Source organism: Bombina bombina, chromosome 6 (assembly GCF_027579735.1).
Source record: "Bombina bombina isolate aBomBom1 chromosome 6, aBomBom1.pri, whole genome shotgun sequence".
Lineage (NCBI taxonomy): Eukaryota > Metazoa > Chordata > Amphibia > Anura > Bombinatoridae > Bombina > Bombina bombina.
In genome coordinates this window covers 700,059,461-700,078,284 of record NC_069504.1, presented here as the reverse complement: position 1 = coordinate 700,078,284, position 18,824 = coordinate 700,059,461, and the positions used below count along the sequence as shown (strand labels likewise).

The 18,824-nt window shown below is 38.7% G+C and overlaps 1 protein-coding gene across 1 annotated transcript; it reads left to right on the top strand.

Annotated features, from left to right (window-relative positions):
- The first annotated feature begins 9,680 nt into the window (after positions 1-9,680).
- LOC128664573 (tigger transposable element-derived protein 4-like) lies at positions 9,681-11,243 on the top strand. Its single transcript, XM_053719391.1, has 2 exons — positions 9,681-10,699; positions 10,811-11,243. The coding sequence occupies exons 1-2, from the start codon at positions 9,681-9,683 to the stop codon at positions 11,241-11,243; spliced, it is 1,452 nt and encodes a 483-aa protein (XP_053575366.1).
- Positions 11,244-18,824: the final 7,581 nt, after the last annotated feature.

Below are 18,824 nucleotides of genomic sequence, written 5' to 3'. Positions count from 1 at the left end.
TAATAAATGTATTAACCCCTAAACCGCCGCACTCCTGCCTCGCAAACATTAGTTACATTTTATTAACCCCTAATCTGCCTGCCCTAACATCACCGACACCTACTTACATTTATTAACCCCTAATCTGCCACCCCCAACGTCGCCGCTACTATATTACATTTATTAACCCCTAAACCTAAGTCTAAACCTAACCCTAACACCCCCCTAACTTAAATATAATTTAATTTAAAATAAATAAATTTAACAAAATTAACTAAATTATTCCTATTTAAAACTAAATACTTAACTGTAAAATAAACCATAAGATAGCTACAATATAACTAATTGTTACATTGTAGCTAGTTTATGATTTATTTTTATTTTACTGGCAACTGTGTATTTATTTTAACTAGGTACAATAGTTATTAAATAGTTATTAACTATTTAATAACTACCTAGCTAAAATAGGTACAAAATAACCTGTAAAATAAATCCTAACCTAAGTTACAATTACACCTAACACTACACTATCATTAAACTAATTACCTAAACTACCTACAATTAATTACAATTAAATTCAATAAACTAAATTACGAAAAAAACAAAACACTAAATTACGGAAAAACCCCCCACTAAATTACAGAAAATAAAAATTTTTACAAGAAGTTTAAACTAATTACACCTAATCTAAGCCCCCTAATAAAATAAAAAAGCCCCCAAAGTAATAAAATGCCCTACCCTATACTAAATTACAAATAGCCCTTAAAGGGCCTTTTGCGGGGCATTGCCCCAAAGTAATCAGCTCTTTTACCTGTAAAAAAAAAAAATACAATACCCCCCAACCCACCACCCACACACCCCTACTCTAAAACCCACCCAATACCCCCTTAAAAAAACCTAACACTACCCCATTGAAGATCACCCTACCTTGAGCCATCTTCACCCAGCCGGGCACCAGTGGTCATGCGATCCGTCCAGAAGTCTTCATCCGATGGGCCAGAAGAGGACATCCAGACCAGCAGAAGTCTTCATCCTATCCGGGCAGAAGAGGACATCCGGACCGGGAGAAGGTTTCATCCAAGCGGCATCTTCTATCTTCATCCATCCGACGAGGAATGGCTCCATCTTGAAGACCTCCGGCACGGAACATCCTTCCATCCCGACGACTACTCGACGAATGACGGTTCCTTTAAATGACGTCATCCAAGATAGCGTCCCTCGAATTCCGATTGGCTGATAGGATTCTATCAGCCAATCGGAATTAAGGTAAGAAAAATACGATTGGTTGATGCTATCAGCCAATCGGATTGAAGTTCAATCCGATTGGCTGATTGGATCAGCTAATAGAATTGACCTTGCATTCTATTGGCTGATCCAATCAGCCAATCGGCTTAAACTTCAATCCAATTGACTGATAGAATCAACCAATCTGATTTTTCCTACCTTAATTCCGATTGGCTGATAGAATCCTATCAGCCAATCGGAATTCGAGGAACGCCATCTTGGATGACGTAATTTAAAGGAATATACATTCGTCGTTAGTCGTCAGTCTAGAAGGATGTTCCGCGCCGGAGGTCTTCAAGATGGAGCCGTTCCTCGTTGGATGGATGAAGATAGAAGATGCCGCTTGGATGAAGCCTTCTCCCGGTCCGGATGTCCTCTTCTGGCTGGATAGGATGAAGACTTCTGCCGGTCTGGATCTCCTCTTCTGGTTGTTTTTTTTAAGGGGGTACTGGGTGGGTTTTAGAGTAGGGGTGTGTGGGTGGTGGGTTGTAATGTTGGGGGGGTTGTACTGTTTTTTTACAGGTAAAAGAGCTGATTACTTTGGGGCAATGCCCCGCAAAATGCCCTTTTAAGGGCTATTTGTAATTTTGGATAGGGTAGGGCATTTTATTATTTTGGGGGGCTTTTTTATTTTATTAGGGGGCTTAGATTAGGTGTAATTAGTTTAAACTTCTTGTAAAAAAAAATATTTTCTGTAATTTAGTGTTTATTTTTTTTCGTAATTTAGTGTTTGTTTTTTTTGTAATTTAGTTTATTGAATTTAATTGTAATTAATTGTAGATAGTTTAGGTAATTAGTTTAATGATAGTGTAGTGTTAGGTGTAATTGTAACTTAGGTTAGGATTTATTTTACAGGTAATTTTGTACTTATTTTAGCTAGGTAGTTATTAAATAGTTAATAACTATTTAATAACTATTGTACCTAGTTAAAATAAATACAAAGTTGCCAGTAAAATAAAAATAAATCATAAGCTAGATACAATGTAATTATTAGTTATATTGTAGCTATCTTATGGTTTATTTTACAGGTAAGTATTTAGTTTTAAATAGGAATAATTTAGTTAATTGTAGTTATTTTATTTAGATGTATTTAAATTATATTTAAATTAGGGGGGTGTTAGGGTTAGACTTAGGTTTAGGGGTTAATAACTTTATTATAGTGGCGGTGACATTGGCGGTGGAAGATTAGGGGTTAATTAATTTAATATCGTTGCGGTGGCGTTGGGGGGGCAGATTAGGGGTTAATAAATATAATGTAGGTGTCGGCGATGCTGGGGGCAGCAGATTAGGGGTTAATACATATAATGTAGGTGGCGGCAGTGTCCGGAGCGGCAGATTAGGGGTTAATAGTATAATGCAGGTGGCGACGAATTCGGGGGCGGCAGATTAGGGGTTAATAAGTGTAATATTAGGGGTGTTTAGACTTGGGTTTCATGTTAGGGTGTTAGGTGCAGACATATTTTTATTTTCCCATAGGAAACAATGGGGCTGCGTTAGAAGCTGGACGCTGCTTTTTTGCAGGTGTTAGGTTTTTTTCCAGCCAGCTCAACCCCATTGTTTCCTATGGGGAAATCGTGCACGAGCACGTTTAGCCAGCTTACCACTACCATAAGCAACGCTGGTATTGAGGTGTAATACCAGCGTTGGTTTAAGGTAGCAGTGGAAAAAAAAGGAGCGTTAGAGCCGCAAGCCTTACCGACAAAAACTCGTAATCTAGCCGAATGTCTTTCCCTTGAAGGCTTAGGAAAAGTCTAGATTTAGAAACCATGTCTGCTGACCAGGACTTTAACCAAAGAGCTCTTTGCGAAAGAACCACAAAGCCAGAATACTTAGTATTCAAACAAATTATTTGCATGTTAGTGTCACAAATAAAGGAATTGGCTATCTTCAGAGCCGTAATCCCATCCTGAATATCCTCTAAGAGAGTTTCAACTTGTATAAACTCCGACAAGTGGCAGCACCTGCAACAGTGGCAATGGCTGCAGCCGTTGAAAAAGAAGCCCCATCTGGTGGAACATCCACCTTAAGTACCCCTCCAAATTTCTGTCCATGTGGTCTCTGAAGCAGGTACTATCCGATTCCTCAAGAGTAAATGGTAGTACGCTTAACGAGAGTGGAAATGGCTCCATCCACCTTGGGAATGGAACTCTACAATTCCAGATGAGAATCAGGAACTGGAAACATCCTCTTAAATGTAGCAGAAGGAGAGAAAGGGGTACCAGCTTTTCTGACCTCATAAACCCTGTCTAGCTTAGGAATCTTTGGCCTAGATTTGGAGTTCGGCGGTAAAAGGGCTGCTAACGCTCCGCGGGCTTTTTTCTGGCCGCACCATAAAATTAACTCTGGTATCGAGAGTTCAAACAAATGCTGCGTTAGGCTCCAAAAAAGGAGCGTAGAGCATTTTTACCGCAAATGCAACTCTCGATACCAGAGTTGCTTACGGACGCGGCCGGCCTCAAAAACGTGCTCGTGCACGATTCTCCCATAGGAAACAATGGGGCTGTTTGAGCTGAAAAAAAACCTAACACCTGCAAAAAAGCAGCGTTCAGCTCCTAACGCAGCCCCATTGTTTCCTATGGGGAAACACTTCCTACGTCTGCACCTAACACTCTAACATGTACCCCGAGTCTAAACACCCCTAGCCTTACACTTATTAACCCCTAATCTGCCGCCCCCCGCTATCGCTGACCCCTGCATATTTTTTTAAACCCCTAATCTGCCGCTCCGTAAACCGCCGCAACCTACGTTATCCCTATGTACCCCTAATCTGCTGCCCTAACATCGCCGACCCCTATATTATATTTATTAACCCCTAATCTGCCCCCCTCAACGTCGCCGACACCTGCCTACATTTATTAACCCCTAATCTGCCGAGCGGACCTGAGCGCTACTATAATAAAGTTATTAACCCCTAATCCGCCTCACTAACCCTATCATAAATAGTATTAACCCCTAATCTGCCCTCCCTAACATCGCCGACACCTAACTTCAATTATTAACCCCTAATCTGCCGACCGGAGCTCACCGCTATTCTAATAAATGTATTAACCCCTAAAGCTAAGTCTAACCCTAACACTAACACCCCCCTAACTTAAATATAATTTTTATCTAACGAAATAAATTAACTCTTATTAAATAAATGATTCCTATTTAAAGCTAAATACTTACCTGTAAAATAAATCCTAATATAGCTACAATATAAATTATAATTATATTATAGCTATTTTAGGATTAATATTTATTTTACAGGTAACTTTGTAATTATTTTAACCAGGTACAATAGCTATTAAATAGTTAAGAACTATTTAATAGTTACCTAGTTAAAATAATAACAAAATTACCTGTAAAATAAGTCCTAACCTAAGATATAATTAAACCTAACACTACCCTATCAATAAAATAATTAAATAAACTACCTACAATTACCTACAATTAACCTAACACTACACTATCAATAAATTAATTAAACACAATTCCTACAAATAAATACAATTAAATAAACTAGCTAAAGTACAAAAAATAAAAAAGATCTAAGTTACAGAAAATAAAAAAATATTTACAAACATAATAAAAATATTACAACAATTTTAAACTAATTACACCTACTCTAAGCCCCCTAATAAAATAACAAAGATGGAATCAGCCAATCAGAATCTAGTTCAATCCGATTGGCTGATCCAATCAGCCAATCAGATTGAGCTCGCATTCTATTGGCTGATCGGAACAGCCAATAGAATGCGAGCTCAATCTGATTGGCTGATTGGATCAGCCAATCGGATTGAACTTGATTCTGATTGGCTGATTCCATCAGCCAATCAGAAAATTCCTACCTTAATTCCGATTGGCTGATAGAATCCTATCAGCCAATCGGAATTCGAGGGACGCCATCTTGGTGTCAGTCGTCGGTCCGGATGGATGTTCCGCGCTGGATGTCTTCAGGATCCTGCCGCTTCGCTCCGGATGGAAGAAGATCGAAGATGCCGCCTGGATGATGACTTCAATCGGATGGAAGATCCTCTTCTGCCCCGCTTGGATGAAGACTTTGACCGGATCATGGACCTCTTCAGCCCCCGCTTGGGCTTGGATCAGGACATCGGAGGAGCTCTTCAGGACGGATCGGTGAACCTGGTATGGTGAAGACAAGGTAGGAAGATCTTCAGGGGCTTAGTGTTAGGTTTATTTAAGGGGGGTTTGGGTTAGATTAGGGGTATGTGGGTGGTGGGTTGTAATGTTGGGGGGGGGGTATTGTATTTATTCTTTTACAGGCAAAAGAGCTGAACTTCTTGGGGCATGCCCCGCAAAGGGCCCTGTTCAGGGCTGGTAAGGTAAAAGAGCTTGTAACTTTTTTAATTTAGAATAGGGTAGGGAATTTTTTATTTTGGGGGGCTTTGTTATTTTATTAGGGGGCTTAGAGTAGGTGTAATTAGTTTAAAATTGTTGTAATATTTTTATTATGTTTGTAAATATTTTTTTATTTTCTGTAACTTAGTTCTTTTTTATTTTTTGTACTTTAGCTAGTTTATTTAATTGTATTTATTTGTAGGAATTGTGTTTAATTAATTTATTGATAGTGTAGTGTTAGGTTAATTGTAGGTAATTGTAGGTAGTTTATTTAATTATTTTATTGATAGGGTAGTGTTAGGTTTAATTATATCTTAGGTTAGGACTTATTTTACAGGTAATTTTGTTATTATTTTAACTAGGTAACTATTAAATAGTTCTTAACTATTTAATAGCTATTGTGCCTGGTTAAAATAATTACAAAGTTGCCTGTAAAATAAATATTAATCCTAAAATAGCTATAATATAATTATAATTTATATTGTAGCTATATTAGGATGTATTTTACAGGTAAGTATTTAGTAATTTATTTAATAAGAGTTAATTTATTTCGTTAGATAAAAATTATATTTAACTTAGGGGGGTGTTAGTGTTAGGGTTAGACTTAGCTTTAGGGGTTAATACATTTATTAGAATAGCGGTGAGCTCCGGTCGGCAGATTAGGGGTTAATAATTGAAGGTAGGTGTCGGCGATGTTAGGGAGGGCAGATTAGGGGTTAATACTATTTATGATAGGGTTAGTGAGGCGGGTTAGGGGTTCATAACTTTATTATAGTAGCGCTCAGGTCCGCTCGGCAGATTAGGGGTTAATAAGTGTAGGCAGGTGTCGGCGACGTTGAGGGGGGCAGATTAGGGGTTAATAAATATAATATAGGGGTCGGCGATGTTAGGGGTAGCAGATTAGGGGTACATAGGGATAACGTAGGTGGCGGCGATTTGCGGTCGGAAGATTAGGGGTTAATTATTTTAAGTAGCTTGCGGCGACGTTGTGGGGGGCAAGTTAGGGGTTAAGAAATATAATATAGGGGTCGGCGGGGTTAGGGGCAGCAGATTAGGGGTACATAAGTATAACGTAGGTGGCGGTCGGCAGATTAGGGGTTAAAAATTTAAATAGAGTGGCGGCGATGTGGGGGGACCTCGGTTTAGGGGTACATAGGTAGTTTATGGGTGTTAGTGTACTTTAGGGTACAGTAGTTAAGAGCTTTATAAACCGGCGTTAGCCAGAAAGCTCTTAACTCCTGCTATTTTCAGGCGGCTGGAATCTTGTCGTTAGAATTCTAACGCTCACTTCAGAAACGACTCTAAATACCAGCGTTAGAAAGATCCCATTGAAAAGATAGGCTACGCAAATGGCGTAGGGGGATCTGCGGTATGGAAAAGTCGCTGCTGAAAAGTGAGCGTTAGACCCTTTAATCACTGACTCCAAATACCAGCGGGCGCCCAAAACCAGCGTTAGGAGCCTCTAACGCTGGTTTTGACGGCTACCGCCGAACTCCAAATCTAGGCCTTCGGTTCCTCAGACGGTTTAGGTTCAGGGACGTCAAAAGTTGATAAAACCTCCTTAAAGGGACACTGTACCCAATTGTTTTCTTTCGTGATTCAGATAGAGCATGCAATTTTAAGCAACTTTCTAATTTACTCCTATTATCAATTTTTCTTCGTTCTCTTGCTATCATTATTTGAAAAAGAAGGCATCTAAGCTTTTTTTTGGTTTCAGTACTCTGGACAGCACTTTTTTATTGGTGGATGGATTTATCCACCAATCAGCAAGGACAACCCAGGTTGTTCACCAAAAATGGGCCGGCATCTAAACTTACATTCTTGCATTTCAAATAAAGATACCAAGAGAATGAAGAAAATTTGATAATAGGAGTAAATTAGAAAGTTGGTTAAAATTTCATGCTCAATCTGAATCACAAAAGAAATTTTTTGGGTACAGTGTCCCTTTAAGTAAAAAGCAAAGGTGTTTAAGCTTGAACAAGAACCTTACTTCCTCAGCTTCCACTGATTTTTCCTGAGCTGAGTTCGAATCTGAAAGCTCACCCTTAGACGCTATTGGGGTAAGTTCATCTTCAGAGTGCTGGGAAAGACTGGCCAATGCAGACAGGAGTAACATGTTTGATCTTTCTCTTACATATACCCAACACATGCAAGGCATTCAGCACAGCAGAAAGAGTGGACTGTAAATCTGCTGGTAAAAAAACACCTCCAGATGGAGGTTGAGTTGAGCTGCAGGGCAATGCTTGTGTCAAATTTGAGGACGGGACTGAGGAAAAAGCTGTGGCATCTCCTGTACCACAGAGTCCTGAGAGGTGGAGGGCTCTGAGTGGATGCATTTAGTAGTCAAGGGGGGAATTGACCTAGTCCCCTTCTTGGATTATAATACTGAGTTTACGCATGAAAAACAAAACTGTGCAGGGGGACACACTAAGGCCTCTTTACAGTAAATATATTTATTAGCCTGAAAAAAAGTATGATCAGTCATATTATTCCTTCATAGCTCTGAGCAAAATTCCAAACAGTAAGAGAGAAAAATAAAAATGTTTAACAATCTTTAACAAAAAACTGCACCTCTACCTAACCCTTGCTAAGGCTAGGGCCCTTACCACTTCCCAGATCGCTGCAAGAGATGCAGAGAGCACCGCACCTCTGATCGCATCAGAGACACAGTGTAGTGAGTTGAAGAAGTCGCAGTCAGAAAAAACCTCCGACAATCTAGATCGCCCGACCCACATGGCACAGTGAGAAATGGCCTGCCCTCTGCCAGTCTCAAAAACGTGCAAAGCGTCAAAATGCTGCAATCGCATATCCCCAAATATATATCAAGATGAGTGAAAACACAACATAGTTGTCCCTCAATAAAGAGTCTCCTCTTGTTGCCCTTTTCAATAAAACCCCAGACAAAGCAGCCGGAGCTGCGGTACCATCATAGGGAATACCAGAGACAGGGCCAACATCAGGGGGTGAATAGGGTGACTCCTGTCAGGGGCCCAGTGGGCCAGGGGGGCTCCATGAGGCAAGCACAACTATTATTTTATTTAAAAAAAACTGTTGTTTTTTTTTACATTTTGGCAGCCACCAGAGGGCGCTACATCAGAGTGCTATTGAGAGTGGGAAATGTCATTACAAGGAGTAATGCATTAGAATTTGAGAGGATTTCTGAGTGTGCAGAGTGAGACAGACTTGGCACAGTGTGAGACAGACTTGGCACTTGTGTACAGTGTGTGCCTGAGTCAGGCGGCAGATCACTTTAATTTGCAGAGTAGGTAGGACTTATTTAGTAAATGTTTTTTATTTGTGCAATTTCAGAATGTAACTTCAGTGTGGTAGTTGTGTGGTGGGGCCAGGGGTCCATAAAAATACATTTTTTTTAGCAATATGCAGCAGTGTATTTATGATTATTTGACAATGCTATAGAAATTATATATTTAAAACTATGCAGAAATTTTTCCTCCTCAATACACAAATGGTATGTGCCCTTTTGGCAGATATGATTTATTTTTATTTATACAGTGAAACCTGTCCAAGACGGACCCTGTATAACACGGAAAACTGTCCATGTTGGAAATATCCCTCCGTCCCGGCGCTTAGTGTATACTTTCATTGTTTTACTACCTGGATAAGCCGGAAACTGTCCAACGCGGAAACGGAAAGTGGTCACAGTGTTAATTACGCATACATTTGGTTCACTTACCTTGATAAGCCGGAAAACCTGGATAAGCCGGAAAATGTAACGCGGAACGGAAGTGAGGTAAGAACAAGACGACGGAACAGATGCTGACACGGAAGTGATGAGAGAAGGACGCAGAAGCGTTAGTGGTGTGGGAAGGAAGCGGAAGGGGTGTTAAGTGGTGTGGAAAGGAAGCGGAAGGGGTGTTAAGTGGTGTGGGAAGGAAGCGGAAGGGGTATTGGAACAGACGCTGACACGGAAGTGATGTGAGAAGGATGCAGAAACGTTAGTGGTGTGGGAAGGAAGCGGAAGGGGTGTTGTAAGGACGCTGAAACGTTAGTGGTGTGGGAACGAAGCGGAAGGGGTGTTGGAAGGACCCTGAAACTTAAGAGGTGTGTGACAAAGAATGGCTCCTAGAAAGTGCAACACTCTTACTCTTGCTATGAAAGTTAAAGTGATTGAGGCCTACACAAAAGATAAGTTGTCTGTAAAACAATGTGTTGAGAAATTTAAGTGTGGCAAAACACAAATTTATGAAGCTATCAAAAATAAAGAGAAAATCATGGAAGAATGGTTAGCTGGCAATGGCGAAGTGAAGAGGAAAGCGAAGGCAACTGGAAATGAAGATTTAAACAAGCTCCTGTGGGAATGGTTTGTAGCTGCACGCTCTAAAAATGTACCAATTTCTGGTCCTATACTACAAACACAAGCCCTCGCACTAGCCAAAGAATTAGGCAAAACAGATTTCAAGGCATCTAATGGCTGGTTTGAAAGTTTTAAAAGGAGGCATTGCATTGTATGGAATGAAATATGTGGAGAAGCAAAGGATGTAGATCAAGAAACTGTTAGCCAATGGGAAGAAAAGCTCAAAATGCTTAAGGAACCATACGCTACAAAAGATATCTACAATGGCGATGAAACTGGCCTATTCTTTAGGTTGCTACCTTCAAAAACTCTGGCTGTTAAACGGGAAAAATCCACAGGAGGAAAGTTATCCAAGGAAAGATTGACGGTGTTCCTCTGTGGAAACATGGATGGGAGATTGGAGAAGCCTCTTGTGATTGGTAAGGCAGCAAAGCCACGTTGCTTCAAAAACATAGACACTACACAGCTTCCCGTTATTTGGCGTGCAAATAAAAAAGCCTGGATGACAGCAGAACTAATGTCTGAATGGCTCAAGATTTTTGACAGAAAAATGAAGAGAGAAGGTCATAAAGTCATCCTGTTTTTGGATAACGCTACCTGCCATCCACATCTGAAACTTAGCAATGTAAAATTAGCCTGGTTCCCTGCAAACACCACAAGCGTAACACAGCCAATGGACCAAGGTGTTATCTACACGATGAAGACACACTATAGAAAATTATTGCTACAGTCCTTGGTTGCAAACATTTCTACCACACAAAATGTACACCAGCTTGCCAAGTCCATAACAGTCCTTGATGCTGTCAACTGGATTTCTATGGCATGCAAGTCTATTTCTGCTGATACCATTTGCAAGTGCTTTGTAAAAGCTGGTTTCTCAAATTCAAACAGGAACGATAATGAAGAATTGCCAGAAATAATACAGGTGACTGTAGAAGAAAACAATGATATTCGTTCATTATTCCAGCAAGGAGGTCTTGTTGACAGTGAAATAGACCGTTACATTGACATAGACAAAGAACTTGCGACGGAAAGCACATTTACAAATGCTGTGGAACTTATAGATCAACAACAAGATAGTGATGAGAACATGGATGACGATCAAAGTGCTGAAACCACAGAAATTCCCAGTGAGCCAGCAATCAAAAGCTACCAAGATGCTCTAGAGATAGTTCACCAGTTGCAAGAGTTTGCATTATTTAATAACTGCCCGGAGCTTCTAGAACCAATAACATCCACTAGACATTTAATTGAAAAAAGGATAACCAATGCCCCAAGAAAACAAGCAACATTATTGGCACTGTGGGGACAAGAAAACCAATAAAGGTACAGGTATGTACAGTAAAAACATACAGTAGACAGTAACTGTAGTACACTATCTAAATACAGTACAGTACTGTATAAGAGTATGTAAAGCTTAAATACAGTACTGTACTGTTTTTTAGTACAGTACTGTACATTATTTAAAAGTACTGTTGAATGTTTTGTTTATGATCATTATTTCTGATGACTAACTACTGTATTTCCCTGTTTTAGAACACACTGGCCTGTTCCAGATCATTCTGTATCCGGACCTTCAAGCAAGACCTCTCCAGCAACAGTACAGTACAAACATTTTAAAGTACAGTATGTAAACATTGTCTCCATCTGCAGCTAAAAAATTTTTAAAGTACAGTACTGGATTGGATACAAAAAACTATACAGTACTGTACTTTAAAATGTTTACTGTATTACAGTAATTGTGAACAAAGTTGATGCAACAATTAATCTTTTAATAATGTTCAGTACTGTACCATTTTCTGTTAGAATAAAAAAGTACTGAAGTACAGTACTGTAGAAATAAATCCAGATACTGTACTGTATAGAACAGGTGTACACTAAAAAAATTAAAAGTACATACAGGTAGAGTACAGTACCTGTATTTTTATTTACAGTACTGTACTGTATTTTATTAACAGTACTTGCACAGGTATTTTTATTTTCAATATTTTACTGGACAGTATTTACAGTACTGTAGTTTAAAATGTTTGCATATTACTGTATGTGAATGTGATTACTGTATTAGTGGGCATTGCGCACAATAGATACTGTAGCTGTGATTGTACTGTACTTAGACGAGTTTAAGTTTGTGTACTGTATTACTGTAATTGTGAACCAAGTTGATGCAACAATTAATCTTTTACACTTAATAATGTTCAGTACTGTATTTGTATAGAATATACAGGTAGTTCATGTCTTCAGAGCCATTTTCTTTTAGAATGAAAAAGTACTGAAGTACTGTAAAATAAATCCATATACAGTACTGTACTGTACAGGTGTACACTAAAAATGTTAAGGTATGTACAGGTAGAGTACAGTACCTGTGTTTTTATTTACAGAATTTTATTTTCAGTAGTTGTACACTATTTTAGGTACATTATGTTATTTACAGTAATTGTACTGTTTTTTTATTTACAGTACTGTACATATTTTATTTACAGTACTGTACTTTAAAATGTTTGCATAAGATGTGATTATTAGTGGGCATTGCTCTCAATAGATACTGTACCTGTAATTGTACTGTACAGTACTGTATTTAGAAGAGTTGAAGTTTGTGTATTACAGTACAGTAATTATGAACAAAGTTGATGCAACAATGAATCTTTTAATAATGTTCAGTACTGTTCCATTTTCTGTTAGAATAAAAAAAGTACTGAAGTACAGTACTGTAGAAATAAATCCAGATACTGTACTGTATAGAACAGGTGTACACTAAAAATATTAAAAGTACATACAGGTAGAGTACAGTACCTGTATTTTTATTTACAGTACTGTACTGTATTTTATTAACAGTACTTGCACAGGTATTTTTATTTTCAATATTTTACTGGACAGTATTTACAGTACTGTAGTTTAAAATGTTTGCATATTACTGTATGTGAATGTGATTACTGTATTAGTGGGCATTGCGCATAATAGATACTGTAGCTGTGATTGTACTGTATTTAGAAGAGTTTAAGTTTGTGTACTGTATTACTGTAATTGTGAACCAAGTTGATGCAACAATTACAGTTAATCTTTTACCGGTAATAATGTTCAGTACTGTTCCATTTAATGTTAGAATAAAAAAGTACTGTAGTACAGAACTGTAAAAATAAATCCAGATACAGTATTGTACAGTACAGGTGTACACTAAAAAATAAAAAGCATGTACAGTACTGTACCTGTATTTTTATTTTTACAGTATTTTACTGTACATTTTACAGTATTTCAAATGTTTGCATAAGGTGTGATTACTGTACCTGTATCTGTGGTAATTGTGCACAATAGATACTGCACCTGTAGATGTCTTTGTACTGAATACTGTACAGGTAGAGTTTAGAAGACTTAAAGTTTGTGTACTGTATTACTGAACAGTAATTGATGCAACACATAATCTTTTAATACAGTACTGTACTGTGTTTGTATACAATTTATGTTTTCTCACCCATTTTCTGTGTTAGAAAAAAAAAAGGCAATCCAGATAAAAACTAAATAAAAGACTGTAATGATTAAGCAGAAAAATTGTACTGTCTTTGTTACTTGAATGCAAGAAAAACAAGAAATTGATTCTGATTAGGGATGCACTGATATTGGTACTTTATGATATGGAGCTGATCCTGAGCATTTGCGCCAAAATGCTCTGATACCAGAACTGACGGTCGGAGGGAGACCTGCAATACCGCGAGGGAACATGGAAATGGCTTCCCAGCCAATCAGGAAGCTGGACAGCAGGTCATTACCTGCCGCCCGACTTCCTAATTGGTCAGGAATTCAATCCTATGCTCCCTTGCGGCAAGGCAGGTCAGACTGGCTTCATTACCAATACAGTAACATTATTCTGCCATTTTTGAATTTGCACATGTCAAAAGATGCTCCATCAGTTACTAACTGTATAAGACGGAAACCTGTCCAAGACGGAAAATTTCCGTTGTCCAATGCCATTCCGTCTTAAACAGGTTTCACTGTATATATATATATATATATATATATATATATATATATATATATATATATATATATATATATATATTAATTTTCAAAATCCATAAGTACAGCTGATAGATGAGAACATTTGTACACCAGATTTGAAGTGGTGCTCTTGGTTGGGGAAAATGGGCGGGGGAACCCCAAACATATATCAACCTTTCTAAAGTACTTTTCTTTATCTACCCATTCTGACAGATCAATGATGTACAATTTTGAATTTACAGAAGTATTTTTGTTTGCACATTTACAAATATGATTCTTATTAAAAAGTGATCTCTTAATTTCTGCTAATTTTTTTTATCATGCATGTCACACACTGTTGATTTAGGGAATGACAATGTGCAGAAAATGTACCTCCTGTGAGTGTTTCTGTGGGTGTCTGTGTTTATATCTTTGTGCTTTTGTTGGTGTCTCTATGAGTGTGTATGTATTTTTTTTTCTGTGGATTCCTCTGTGAGGCTTTGTGTGTCTGTCTTTGTGCATTTTCTGTGGATGTCTCTGTGAGGGTGTGTGTGTATGTATGTCTCTGTGTGTTTTCTGTGGGTGTCTCTCTTTGTGTGTATATGTCTTTGTTTGTTTTCTGTGGGTGTCTGTGAGTATGTATGTCTTTGTGTGTTTTCTGAGGCTGTCTCTGTGGGTGTTTCCTTGGGTGTATGAGCAAGTTTGTATTTGAGTTTGTGTGTGTGTGTGTGTCCATTGTCTGTACCTTTTTTAGAACACTTTGACCTTAATACTGATTATTCACATCTTTCTACAGACTTTGAGACTAATAAGACCTTTCTGGAAGTCACCAATCCACAACTTAACCTTTAAATTATTGTTTAGGCAGTTCAGGGCCCTTCCATTTCAGCCACTGCATGCTGTTGGCATCATATAGTTGGCATCTTCCTTGACAAAAAGATAATCAGAATTCCATATTTTGTCTTGTAAATCTCCTTTTTTGATAAAAATGTAGTCTACCTCATTACTTGTCAGGTCAATGTAAAATAAAAGCTGAGTGTCTGTGTCTGTGTGGGTGTCTGTGTCTGAGATTGTTTGTGTGTTTCTTTGTGTGTCTGCTAGAGTGTCTATATGTGAATCCTTATGTGCGTCTGTGTGTTTCTGTGTTACTACCTTTTCAACATTTCCAAGTTTGACTACACTTAAGAATAAAGTGCATAAACGTTTTAGTCACTTGGTCAAAAATTGCACATGTCAAAGGGGGGGGGGGCTGATCAATGGTTAAGTAAGGGGGGTTAAAATTTCTAGTGGTGGCCCTGACCTTAGAAATTAAGCCAAGTAGCCAGCCCTGATCAGAATAAGCTTATAATACTTATTAAACTGCTCTGTAAAATAATATGCCTGAAAAAGGATATAATTGTGTCCCCAGACCTTTTTCCGAGGGAAACAAGTGCCACACTTTGACCTTAGATATGTGTCTCCTCAGATTTTGACTCCCAGTAATAAATATGAAAGGACTTAACCTCCAGGGCCCTTGCTGTAGAGTAAACACAGAACTTCCAGGTCTGACAGCTTCTTTTCCACATCTGACAGGGACCTGAGGAGTAAAGGAAAGCAGTGTAAGCTTACACTGGTTGCCAGAGGGGGTGTTAGCAGATAAATACTAGGAGGAGGACAGAGAAGCTTCCCTGCGACATCCAGTAGCTACCTTTCACCACAACTCTTACTAAGAGGATTACATGGTTACTCTGTGAACCCCAGTCTTGTCTTGTAGGGAAACTACCCATTAAAGGACTCAAATCCAAGAATCTTCACAGCACTTTCTCTGTCTAACTCCTATAGTAGATGAAGGCAAAGAATGACTGGGGGAGTAGGGGAAGTGGGAGGGATACTTATAGCTTTGAATGGGGTGTCTTTGCCTCTTCCTAGTGGTCAGGTATTGAATTCTGAACAGTAATTAATTAATTTGTGGACTCTCCTTGCCTTTGGAAAGAAATAGGGATATTAAAAAGTGATATAGTAAACCTTAAAACAGTCTGCAGACTATCTTAGGCAATAGGCTGAGATGGACAATTTATCTAGAAAAATTACAATAACAATAAAAAAGTCATCAGCCCAAAAAAACAAAACTATAGAGCCCAGAAATAATAAGCATGTAAAAACATCTGCAGATACAAACCACAGGCTGCAAATATGCCGGATTGCTTCAGAAATGCATGCGCATCAAAAACCTCCAGTTGCAACATCACTTTCAGTGACATCATGCAAGATGGTGACCATGAAACATATATAGGAGACCAACCAACCCCACCATGTCTCATAGCCACAACAGGATACTAGTCCTACTGAGTGAAGTAAGAAATGGTACCGAACCTTAGGAGGAAGTGTGTTTCCACACAGAGCGAATAAGGCTGCTAGATAAACAGAACTTACATAAAGCTCCTTTGGAAATTTTCTGCATTTAAAGCAAAAAGTGGATAGGGAGGTCTACCTTTAATAAAACAAACCTGGTAATAAATCTTATTGATGTATGATCCAGAGAAGTCATTCAAAATGACATGTAAGGTAGATTCTAACTCTTTATTGTGCCAAGATTGTATGCCCTGCAATAATAGCATGGGTGTATATATTGTGAAGCTTTATAAACTTTGGTTAAGGTAATTTCTCCCTTGATTGGTGGCTGCACAAATATGCCTCTTGCTATTGGCTTTCAGCTATCCCAGTAGTGCTTTTCTGCTCCTTAAACAAAGGATACCAAGAAAACAAAGCAAATTAGATAATATAAGTAATTTGAAAAGTTGTTTAATTGTATGATCTATCTGAATCATGAAAGAAACATTTTGTGTTTCATGTCCTATTTTTCAGGTAGCTATTTCAAATTGCACATGCACAAATCAGCATGTGAGAGTAGGAAAACTTATTTAAGTCAATCATGATTGGAGAAACTTAATATACCAAAATATACATGCAATAGGGGGCGGAGCTTGGCAGACATTTTTGTCTCCTAAAAAAAGATTAATATTTGAATGTTTCATAAACTTCTTATAAGCTTATAGATGCGGGACCAGTTGCACGATGCTTCTCTGGTATACAACAATAAGTAAGCAACATTATGTGTTATGTATAGATAACATTTTACTTGTATAACTGGTGGTTGAGAAGGAACTTGAATAAGCCAGAACAGTGGCCAGGATAATTGTAAACTCTGGTAAAATATTGAGAACTGTTTCCTGTATGGGTTTGGTGAGGAAAAATATATATGAGGGAAATAGTGGATTCTTTAAGAGGAAGAGTTATCAGAAGTTACTTTTTTACAGCACAGAGGAAATGCCATAAAAATACAAAATTTATGTTTACCTGATAAGTTATTTTGTTTCCTGGTATGGAGGGTCCACAAATTCATTCATTACTGTTGGGAATTCAACACCTGGCCACCAGGAGGAGGCAAAGACTGCCCGGCCAAAAGCTATAAATATCAATCGCTCTTCCCATACTCCCTCAGTAATTCAGCAAGGGAAATAAGGAAAAGCAGGAGAAACACTAGGGATATAGAGGTGCCAGAAGATTAGGAAAACAAACAGGCAGCCTGAAAAACACAGGGCGGGTTTGTGGACTCTCCATGCCAGGAAAGAAAATAATTTATCAGTTAAGCATAAATTTGTTTTTGTTTTTCCAAAGGCATGGAGAGTCCACAAATTCATTCATTACTGTTGGGAATCCAATACGCAAGCTAGAGAGGACACAGAATAAATAGGGAGGGAAAATAAGGCTGGTAGCCTAATCTGAAGGCACCACCACTTGAAAGACTCTTCTCCCAAAGGAAACCTCAGGTGAGGCAAAAACATCCAACAGTAACTTCTGGATCACAGAAGCTTCGATCTTATAAACTCAAGAAGAGGACACTGCATGGATAGAAAGCCTGACCAGCTGTCTCATAGACTAAACAAATTACTTTCCAAAGTGGCCTTCTGACCCTTGTGCTTGCCAGTGTACATGACAAGAAATGGATTGTCTAAAATCCTAGGAGCATAAAGATAAAATTCCAAAGCATGCACAATGTGGATTAGGGCAAAGAGAAGGAACTACAAGTTCCTGATTGAAATTGTGGTCCGAAGCCACTTTGGGTAGAACCCAACATAGTATGCAGGACAACCATATCCGCATGGAAGACAAGACAAGGAAATGACACTGTAAAGCAGATAACTCTGAAAAATCTGCAAAAAGGAGAAATAGTGAACAAAGTAAAACCTTCCACGACAAAAGTTTAATATCAACAGAATGCATAGGTTCAAACGGAGCCCTTGAGACCACGAAAAACAAGATTAAGGCTCCTAGCAGGGACGACTGGCTATAACACAGACTTGATCCTAACAAGTGCCTGAAAAAAGGACTGAACGTCAGGGGGATTACCCAACCTCTAGTGCAGCAGCACAGACTGGGCAGAACGCTCACTGGGAAAGAACTGGTCAATAAACCCTTCAAAAGACCATCCTGGAAAAACAAAAGAATCCCAGGAACCCTCACCTTGAGCAAAGCAAAACCTCAATCCTCACACCAAGCTAAATGGGTACGCCACACCTTGTGGTATATGCAACGAGAAACTGGCTTAGGAGCCTGAATTAGGTCATTGAAAACCCGATCAGAAACTCCTTAGACCAGCACTAAGCAATCAATCTCCACACACTCAGCCTCAGAGAACATAGATCTTGGTAAAAAAAATGACCTTGAAGAGAAGGTCTTCTCGCTGAGGCAACCTCCACAAATGGTAAGAGGAAAACTTTACTAGGTCAGCAAACCAGCTCCTGCAAGGCCCCGCTGGAGCAACCAGAATCACAGAGGCCCGCTCCTGCTTGGAGTGGAAGACCACCAAAGGGAGGAAAGAAAAAAAGATACACTAGCTTGACCCTCCACAGAGATACTAACGCGTCCACCAGTACCAAGTCAGGATCTCTAAATC